The sequence below is a fragment of the Micropterus dolomieu genome, linkage group LG23 (genome assembly GCF_021292245.1).
Source record: "Micropterus dolomieu isolate WLL.071019.BEF.003 ecotype Adirondacks linkage group LG23, ASM2129224v1, whole genome shotgun sequence".
Lineage (NCBI taxonomy): Eukaryota > Metazoa > Chordata > Actinopteri > Centrarchiformes > Centrarchidae > Micropterus > Micropterus dolomieu.
Window position 1 is genome coordinate 28,529,497 of NC_060172.1, and position 11,019 is coordinate 28,540,515.

An 11,019-nucleotide genomic window follows, 5' to 3' on the forward strand; every position below is an offset into this window, starting at 1 on the left:
TGTTGTTGTTGTCTTTGGATACATACAGGAAGAAGAATCGGAAATGACGCATATTGCGTCTTAAGGTTGTCCGTACGTCCAGACGTTAACCGTGCGTCGCCGTTTACATCGGGGTAGTGCCAATTGATTACAAATTCCATGTATACAGGAGTAACTCTCTCTGCTCACGCATGTAAACGGGTTATCCCGAATGTTTCAGAAACCCGAATAGTGACCTTAACCCGAACATAACCCGAATATTGACAGCATGTAAACGTAGTCAGTGTTGAAAATCAGATCGTGTGTAGTGATGAAATGCTCTTCATCAAAGGTTCTGTGGTGTGTAAACACGAGGCTGCCATTCAGCCCTTCACCTCTGAGCTCTTTAAAGGATCACATAGGAAATTTTTAATGAACATTTTTTAATGTTAATTTTCATTTCCATTTAAGAACTTTATTGTTCAGCAGCCGACACTCTAATGTCACATATCAGAGCCTCCTTGAATGCATCAGGGAAGAATGCTTTAAGGTGTCATGTGGACATGGCATCAGAGATTGAGGACCAATAATCTTCAAAAAGCTGACTTTGTTTAATACGCAGGCATCTATATTATTGCTCTGTACTGTGAGGAGAACATTGGCAGCATTTTGGCATTTTTATTATGTTTCTGATTTGTTTAATTGCATTCACTCCTTTGATCCATTTGTAATAAATTTTCTTCCACCACATGTGGAACTAGTTGCTCTGAAACTGCTGAGGTAGTTTTTTACTCACAAGGCAGATTTAAACACTCTGTCACATAGACAGCAGTCGCTAAAGTGAGCAATTCTGCAATTGCAGATCAGAGTGGTGTGTGTGTGTGTGTGTGTGTGTGTGTGTGTTCCCCATTTGAAAGGTTTTCCGGTACAATCCAGTCCTTATTAACTGGAGCCTCATTGATCCAACCCCATCAACGCACACCAAAGCCTATGAGTAAATGTGTAGAGTACTGTATGTATCTGGTGTGTTTCACTTTCACTTTTTAAAAAATATGGACAATGATAATTTTATACAAAAAAAGCCAGCAACATTTTATTGAATAATTGTTCACATAATGTTTTACCTTGAAGAGAACTGAGATTCAATGGGAAAGGGTAGTGGATCTTAAATTAGTCCATTGAGACACTTGTGTTAAAAATGGCTTTCATAAGGCAGTCATAGCACCTATGCAATATGGTGCATCAGACGTAGGTTCGAACCATCCTGAACACTGAATCTCCATTTTAATCAAAGCTTTTTCTTTAAAGCTTTCTGCAGGCAGTCCTGCCTCTGTCTGCGCATGCAGGATATGAACAAGTGGTCTTCCCCATAACCCTGTGGTCTCCACCGGTGGCATATTCATCCAACCTCTCAGTTCAGCTAATGGTACAGTAATGGCCATCAGCTTAGCTCGGCAGTTTAGTGGCACTGAAGGAATATGTTTTATTTACAAGGGTGGCTCAACTTTGTGTCCATTGACATTGAACCCTTGTATGTTCATATGTGATGACCTTTCAATAAAGAGTGGGACTGAGTTCTATTGACCTCTGCAACTACATCTACAGTGCAGCTCTCTACTCCCTCTGACTCACAATAGAGATCTGTTGTATCCAGTGGCTTCGGAGCGCTTTATGTCTAGAGAGTCTTTTGTTGGCAATGTTGTGCCTGATTGACAATGCTCATCTAATTTTTAATAGTATTCAATTTCCATTTACAATGGAGTCTGTGATTGTATGATGTACCTGGTTCCCTATTTGATAAGCCAAGGGGTCCTGGAAAAACCCTCAGTACCTATTCAAATAGTCCTGTGAATAGTAATAAACAAAATGCTTGCTGGATTCATAGAAGACTCCTGTGTTACCTTGCAACAACATGATTTGAATAATTTCCGCTTTTCCCCAGGCAGCTTTGCTCCTGCAGCTCGTGGGGGGGTGGTTAGGAGTTGACTGAGGGGTGCGCGCGTGCCGTCGTTTTTTTTGTCTTTGTTTATTAGCACATTCTTAAAACAACCTCAAGCTTAATTTAAAAGCTGATACTAGCTAAATAGGAGGCATTGTGTAATTTTGCGATTCATAATCTGAATAATCAATAGATTTGTCGACTATCAAGATAGTCATTATTTGCAGCCCCAGCTGGGAAGTGACGTGCCAAAATTTCGTGGACAAAGGCACACAGGGGATGTACTTAAAGAATTTCATAGCTTTTAGTCACTGCCCTTTTTGTGCTTTGGAGTGTGTTGCTTCCTCCTAGGCTGTGGGTGTTGTTGAAAACAGCATTGTTGCCTTTATTTGAATGAGTGCTATCTGAACGGTTCATAACAGTAGAAGTGTTCAACAGGTGAACAGCACCAAACTTGCTCTCGTATTTTCATCTCACTTCTTTGGCAGTACGGTTGAGCAAGCTTCTCAGTTTGTGTTATTGTATTGGAGTCGAAGAACTGGGACCGGCGGGACTTAAGTTGTGACACAATATTTGCCCGACCGCCTTGGTGACATGGAGGACTGCCAGTGAAGGTGTTTAGGTCAGACAACACGCACACTCATGGCTTTCTACTTTAAGGCTGTGTGTGTCATCCGTACTTTCCTCTCTAGCGATGGTAAGTCTGGGCGCCCTGCGTTCCACTGTAGTTACTCTGGTATGTGGATGTGTGTGTGAGCATGTGGGTCGATCTTGACAGGTTCACTTTGCTGTAGTGATGTGCCAGACTGAGGCTGTACTGAGTAATAGGATCTTCCTCCTCTGCAAATCAATCCTTTTTACCTGGTGGTATCTCATGTTAAATCACAGGTCATGTTGAGCTTGTCCCCGTTTTCACCCTGTAAAGTGTGTGCGTGTGTGTTTAGGGAATGCTCTATTGAACAGTAATAACATGTTAGAGCTGGAGAATGCTCTCACCAGAAAAAGTCCCTCTCCATGGACTGACACTGCAGCATTGATTTTTCTGTTTGTCACACATTGGGATTGTCAGGGTGCATTAGCTGACTGAGGCAGTTGACATTTCAGCCTGTCAGAGTTTGTGCAGATAAACATGCACATGTTGACACGTGAGCCTTGTGACTGTGGCAGGGTTTAAAACAACAGCACAACAAAACAGCAAGGCAACAGAGTGATGTTTGACATTACTGTGAAATCAGAGCTTCTGCTTCAGTCTTTTAACATGCATTTGTCTAAATTAAATCGCCATATCATCCAAACTTTTATTACTTTGCAGGACTCTGAGATGGGGCGGCCACACGGCCTGTTAAGTGACTGAAACTTGGTATTGTTACAGTTGTGTGAGGGCTCTGGTGAGTCTTTTGAAATTGTGGAAATGATTAACGACAAAGGATATAACCAAAGAGATGTCCTGTGAATAAAAATCTCCACATCTGCTTCAGAACAATGCGCAGCTTGTCACGCTTGCATCATGTCGTGCGATATTGCCTTATAGCATGAAAAAATCTTAGTTAGCTAGCTAACATGTAGGCCCATTCAGATACAATGCGATTTGCGATACACTGGTCAAGTGCTTTGCTCGACACGAGATGCCATCATAGGCCTGGGCAAAAATGTTATCATGATAAAAAATTTCATATCAGTGAATATCGACAATATTCACGATAAATTTCAAATCATTATATCTTTAAAATTGGCGGATTTTTGCTCCTGATTGAAAGTTGAAGAAACCAAACAGTTCATTGTTATGGTCAGAACATGACAAACACTTGATGCCAAATAATAGATCACTTAACAAATCTAGAACTAGAGCCCAACCGATTTATTCTTTTGCAGATATTATCAGCTGATATAAGCTACTTGCAGATATATCTGCATCGGTGTTTATAACAGCCGATATATGTCTATTAAAAAGAGAAACGGAGTCGGATTCTTCCCATGTGTCATGAGTATTGCATAGATTGCCCACCAGAGGGCACTCTGCAGCTCCTCTGTTAACAACACTGCAGCACCACAGAACAAAACATCAGCTGACTGCAGTCTACCAGAGCCATGGAGAGTAGCTCCTGGTAGCTCTCACACTCAGTCTTAATCATTTGTCAGGTCAATTACTTGACTTAAATAATAATAAAAATAGCCCGCATCACTTCTCCTCTTAACATACCATTCTTCCTAACCTTCCCGTTTCCACTTCCATCTCCAGGCTCACAGCAGTGTGTTAATTTTACGGTAACAATAGGTGAGTGGTGGTTACACTGTTGACAAACGTGTTTGTAGATTTATTTCTGAAACTGTTCAAGCAAACAGGCCTCTTATTTGTCTTTAATTCCTTACCTCTAAATATTTTCAAACATTACTTACAGCAGTTGACGCTGCCCATTGCTAAGTTAGCCACAAAGCTGGCTAATGCCAGTGGCCCGCCATGGTCACTGTAGGCTGTGCCTGAGCCAGCTAGCTGAGTGTAGATTCGGCTGCAACTCTGTTCTCCATGATGGATTGGCTCCCTGCTCAGCACAGTAGGGACTTTATTTCTGAATGATTTCTGCTGCCTATTGATGTTTCTGCAAATAGAAATGAACGGCTTACATCTTTGTAAAAGAGGGAACAGACCTTGGCGCTTGTCTAGGCATGAGTGCTTTGTTGGGAGCACTATGTAAGGCTTTCTGTTCTATCCATCCATGTTTCCAGCTCACAGCCGAGTTTTAAAACATCAACTGTTAGCTGGGAGGAAATTGGAGCATTTGGGGGGACTGTTAAGTGCTATAACATCATGTAAATATCTTAGACAACAAGAACATTTCTCTTTTTTGCACGCACGCACACACGCACGCACGCGCGCCTAGGATTGGAACAAACTAGCCTGTCAGGAGGCCAGAAGGTGTACAGCAGAGTCAGAGAGGGAACAGATGGAGGAGAGACTTGCATACTTGGAAGAACAGATATTTTCGATGGCACGATCACAGCACAGTTGGAGTTGGACAAATGACCTTACCTCAGTATTGTTAACCGTGTGCCAGACCTTTATGTCTCATGTTGTACTCGTGTCATCTTGCAGCGCTTCAGCACACGCTCACTGTTTTTTTTGACACGCTTCACTAAGTCAGCTGAGACCCAAATATGGCATTTGTCAGCTATTTGCCCAACAGCTGCAAATAAACCATATGGCAGCTGTGACTCTCCACGGTCCACATACATACTCGCATGCAACTAATGGATAGAGGGAATTTTTTTGATTGGCAGGTGGGTGGTGCATGGATTGTGGGTTATGGTGTGCGTCAGAAGGTGACAGACAGCAGTGTGTCGGCCACTTGAGGCACCTATCAACATTAGCTTGATGGTGTGTGTTGTCCCAGTTGTCATTGACCCCTGCTTTTATTTTCCAAAACGAGAACTAATTTAGTTCACACACACACACACCCTCTGGAGCACATGTATGTCTGTGCAATGGTGGCAAATTGTCACGCGTTCATGCTTTTAAGCGGTGGTTGAGCTCAGTGTAGGTAATATGCAGTCAGATAGGCTCACCTACGCACCTCCCACATAATTTGCTTTTCAAACATTAGGTTCTGCTTTTACACCAGCCCACTGTTATAAGGTTTTGTGTAATAGTTCTTCTCTTATTCCAAGCTACTGCACTGCAATATACTGCACTGTATCAGATAGATAAACAGAATTTGTATCCTGGCAGGGTGAAGAAAAACATACTGTATCATTGTGTAAGCATAAGCAAACTTGAAAAATTGTCTTCTATGTTTGCACTTTTTACTTATTTACAATAAAAAAAATCCTCCCCTTTTCATTATAGTGTGTTTTATCTCCTTCCCTGGCTGTTGATCAAAAACACACCTCTCCTCTCTAATAACACATCACATATAAAAGGTGTCAACATTTTTTTTTATGTCTGACACAGGCTTTTTATATCTCCCTATGCCTTTTTGTTATTCCGCTGTTTTCTTCACCAATGTTCTTTCGAAGGCAGGGCGGTAGTCGTTTGGGAGTCAGCGGTGTTCCCATCCACTGGAGCTGTCACTGTTACTCAGGCCTGAACGCCAGCGCTGTCACTGGACATGAATTTCGACCTCAATACTGACGCACTAAGCCTAATAAATAAAACTCTGATACTACGGGGGGGAAAAATTTAACTTAAATTATGAAAGATGCGTGTGTAATCGTCTGTGTTGTACCATCTTCAGCACATGGATTGATTAGATGTTTAATAATTATACATAGTTTGACCCTGAATCCAGTTCTGCCATGCTAGACTGTTTCGTGCTGTTGATGGCATGTTTTCAGCTTGTTGATGCCATTGGGCTTTACACCAGCTTCAATAGTAATAGAAATTCTCTTTGTCGTTCTCTCTGTGTTCTTTTCATATGTGTGTAGTGCCTTAAATCATTAGAACCTTTAAAATAAAGCCTGTACAACATTCTTTTTTCCCTCTTGGTTTGAATGATTCCACATTTCATCCCTGTACAGCTAACAGAATAAGTGGTGGGTAACAGAAGAATTCAATGCTTGAAAATAACATTGAGGAAATACTAGATTGTCCTCACTGAGTTTTTGAAACCCAGCGACAGCCTCTGTGGTGAAATGCTAACCAGTGTTGATCTCTCTCTCCCTCTCTGTCTCTGTCGCTCTGTCCTCCAGACTTTAACTACAACACAGATGGCTATGAGGGGGACGGAGCGGAGGACGGCAAGTCTCAGGACGGCTCGGAGACGCTGCCCTATATAGATGAATCGCCCACCATGTCGCCCCAGCTGTGCGCGCCCCAAGGGCCTGATGGAGAGGCAGTATCCCCCACACCACCAGAGGGCCTTCTGCCGGGGGTAAGAGCGCACACACACGCACACACGGACACACACACACGGACACACACACACACACACACACACACACACACACACACACACACACACACACACACACACACACAGAGGCAAGTACAAACCGCTTGAACGTCTATACACATCTCCATATTATTAGACAATAGACTGATATGACAGATGGGTGAGAGAGGGGCGTGCAAGACAAATCACAGGCGGTTTATTTCATGCTAGGTGACTGATTAGCTCTGGTGCAATTCCCCTCCAGGCGACTTTCTTGAGTAGAATATAGAAACGTATAGAAATGTGAAGGCCGAAAGGTTTTATTATCAACTATAACTAGTGTACTATTAACAGTATCTTTTTCCAAAGTATACAAACTATTGAATTAACAAATCTATTTATGTATTTATCGGTCGGTCTTATTTATTATTCATTTAGTTATTGGTTCTCTATAATCATTCCTTCTGTCCATTCCGGCCCATGCAATGCATTTTCCCAATTCACCTAATCTGAGGCTTCAGCACTTACTCAGAGTTACTCAGATCAAGTGGGTTTTTTTCAAAGTGCTGTAGTAAAATATTTTCTCTGTGTGTATCCCTGAACTGTGTTTTTCTTGCTGAGCTGCAGTGTAGGTAAAGTAACACAAGGAGAAAAGTTTATATTAAAGGCTGAGTATGGACATGAGGAACAATTAAAGGGATTATTAATTCTTCAATGTACAAATGGGAATGTAGGCAAGTATTGTTTTGATACTTAATGTCAACCTGTCTTTCAGTGTCGAACTCCCTTTTCAACCATATGACCATATATCATATAAGTTTGATAAAAACCTAAAGGTGACTGAATTTTCAATATTATGACCCTATTTTTATATCTTTGAGTTTAGATAATATGATTAAATACAGGTCAATTTTATGTTTTAACAACCATAACAAAATAATATATAATAAAATTTTCTCTAAAGTTTTGCGTTGTGAACACCGTGACGTCATGTTAGGAGTATAATGCAATTGAAGCTGAACATTAGCCGGTGTATCTTCTTCTCATTAGCAGTAGGAGCTGCACTTGTGATGTTTTCACTCCGGGCTCCATCTGTGACAACAGTCTTTAAGTCTTTTCTGAGCTGCTGATTGTTTCTTCCTGAAGTTAGCTGCCAGACCTTGACCTGGTGTAATTGTTTGCCACGATAGCCCAACTGTCTACAGTGTGCTGTAGACAGTTGGGCTTGTGGGTGATGCCACCAGCACCAAACTGCCAGCTTGTGTGTGAATGCAGAATACCTTCCAGGAATGTGTTTGTTTACAAAGTTGTAGTCATTACGGTGATCATTTGTTAGTCAATTGGGCTGCAGTGCTGTGTTGTGTTTTTGTTTGTTTGTTTGTTTTTTCTTTTGGATTTTCAGCTTGTTACTATATACTGTATCAACACTGCATAATTTACAGTTTAGTTTATTTGGTCACAGTGGCTCCTCTGTTTACTCCAAATGAACTGCTGCTGCAGGAAATATAAAACACTTGTCCTTCCAGACACCAGGCATTCAGAACAGCTGATGCAAGCAGGCTTTCACTTCACACGTCACAGCATCTTCGACATGCAGCAGGAAAAAAGCCTGAATGAAAACTACATCATGAGTGGTTGGCTCAGACTGATATGATTCACACCTTCACAACTTTAGATTATTCTACCTTGGTTATCTATTATACAATAAACAGAAATAGAGAATTTTCTTGGAAATGCCTCACATCACGTTTTCAATCATCTCTTTTCCAAGCAGCAGTACATTAGTATTGTAAATACACCGTGACCTTGATAATTGACCTTATTCTAATAGCAGCAGACACAGATCTCATTCTGTAATTGTGTATATATAGATATAGCTCATTCACTGTGAGTCACTCTGTGCAGGGTCAGCTTATGAAAATGAAAACGTGCTTCCATCTAGTGGCAAGCTGGGGTAAAATCAGAACATGTTGAAAACTATTTAAAATGTTGCAACCTTTAAAAGCAATAGCTCATTTACCAGAAACCAGAAGCAAAATCTCTGGAATTGTGTAATGATAATATAATACAATAAAATAATAATAAAATAATACAAACCTGTCTTAGGTTGCTCTCAAAGATTAAATAAGTTGGTCTTCAAAACATAATTTCTTCTGTATTGACTCTGTTTACTTAGTTGGGTATGTCAGTGGTTCAAAATGCCAACTGGTTTTGACCTCACAGGGGTTTTATCAGGGCAGAGAGACTTAAAACAATCTAATACTTCCACCTTCAAGAAACCATCATTGCATGCATAATGTTAAGCAAAAATGTACTCTTAGATAATCCAGATTTTTAGTTCTGGTAGTGTGTTCACCCACTCTGTCTCTTTATATGTCTCCTGACCCCTATTCTTTAGTAGCAAATTTAGTCAGAGCAGTTCATCCTGCCGGCTTGTCTGATGCTCAGAGATTTTTTTGTGGAGGATTCGTGTCACACACTGCTGCTTGCTGGACTCTGAAGGTCTTTCCCCTGAAGTCGTCCTCTCCTCACCGCCTTGTTACATTGGCCTTTCTTTCCGCTGAGTTTGCACGGGCCTTTCATCTGCTGTCATGAGAACACTGACACCTCTATGCCAAAGTGCATACACTGAGCATGAGGAGCTTGTTTGTAAATGTGCACGCCTGAGAGTTCAGTTTGAACTCAGAGATTGTTTTGTTTGTATTGTGGGACGCTTTAAAACCATAGTTTCTGTGTATCTGCCCGTCTGTGCTGGAAGAGTGATTCCTCCGCTGTTGCTCTGCCTGAGGTTTCTCCTTTTCTTCCCTCCTTGAAAGGGTTTTTCCTTGTTCAAATGGAGGGCCTAAAGACAAAGGGTTTTTTTATGAGGAAAATGCAATTTGGGGCTATATATATAAAATTGAATACTAGTTTCTTTTCTTCCTCCTCTTTTTATCCTCCTTGTTATATTAATTATTTTTCCACTCCGTCTTTCTTTTGTCTGACGTTATTTTCTATCCTTTGTCCTCTTTCTTATATGATCCTTTCTCTGCCCATATTAATGGCTTGAAATGACAGTGACCTAGAAATACAAGCCACAAGCATAACTTTACTCTCGTTTATTTTCCCACCACTCTTCCAAGCCCTTGCCTTGTAAAATAAGTCTGACCTATATATCTTAAGCAAGGAGGTTAGCAACCTGAGGAACTAGCCTAGATTTCTTGCAGGAATTAGATTTGTGACACTTTGAAGATCAATTTTAAAATGCAGTATGTGGGTGTCACTTCCTGTAAAAGTGGCATCTAAGGGTCAGCGGCAGGGTGAGAGGTCGTGGTGAGTGAACTGTTTTCAGTCACAAATGCACACAGACTTATCACATCTTGATTGTGACAAGCCATTGGCATTTTCAGTTTAATTTCCTTTCTAGTATCCAGAGTTATTGATTGTCCTAACAGCTTGTCTTGGAGCGCACTTGTCTTTTATTTAACACTATTTTATTTTTTAACCCTGCATTCTGCCTGTGCTAAACTGCTGTTACTCAGTGAACTATGTGACCTGTAATTAGAATCGGCCGCACCAGCAGCACATTAGCTGATCTCAGCTCCACATCCCGGGCTCTCAGCAGATCAATATGGAGACAATGGCCAGAGAGAAGAGGGAACGAGAGAGAAAAGAACTCTGTTACATTCAGTAACGTGAGGGAAAAAAACCCTGTGCATTTGAGGAAGTGGCTTTTGCCTGAAGATACGGAAGAAATAAAGAGAATCAAGCAGACAGTCTCCCTGCGAAGCACAGACAGAAACACTATGTAGCCATCAAGGAAGTGGCTGGATAGCGTTTGTGCTGAGGGGAGGGGTGGATCTAGAGGGAGGGCAGACCTCATCGACCGAGGTGGAACAGTGGTGCGCACACAAACACACACAGAAACACACACATTAACACACATACACACCAGGAAGCCCAGCAAGGAAGGGGGTGGGGTTGTGTAGGCGGGGTCCTCTCTCTTTCTCTCTCTGTGTCCAGACGACTTGCTCTGAAGGGAAAACACTGATGTGTCCAGGCAGGCCCTGAAGAAGGGAATCTCAGGCAGGAAGAGGAAAGGAGGAGGTGAAAGGAAGGAAAAGAAAGAAAGAATGGAGGAGGAAGAGGAGGAGGTGCTGTGCTACTTGGACAGGGTGCTGGAGGAGGAGGAGGAGGAGGAGGAGGTGTTTGAATATGGAGATGGGGAGCTGGATCCCATCACTCCGAGCAATAGACAGTTCAAGGTGAGACAGCAGC

General features: G+C 41.8%; 1 protein-coding gene across 3 annotated transcripts in view; it reads left to right on the plus strand.

Moving 5' to 3' along the window:
• abr (ABR activator of RhoGEF and GTPase) overlaps positions 1-11,019 on the plus strand; it is a 125,356-nt gene that overhangs the window by 40,213 nt on the left and 74,124 nt on the right. For 2 of the 3 annotated variants that reach the window (XM_046039550.1, XM_046039551.1), the window contains exon 2: positions 6,581-6,762. In XM_046039550.1, the coding sequence (XP_045895506.1) occupies positions 6,581-6,762 (182 nt within the window). Of the gene's footprint in view, positions 1-3,997; positions 4,173-6,580; positions 6,763-11,019 lie in introns of those variants that run through there. The other variant, XM_046039552.1, reaches the window with a different exon arrangement.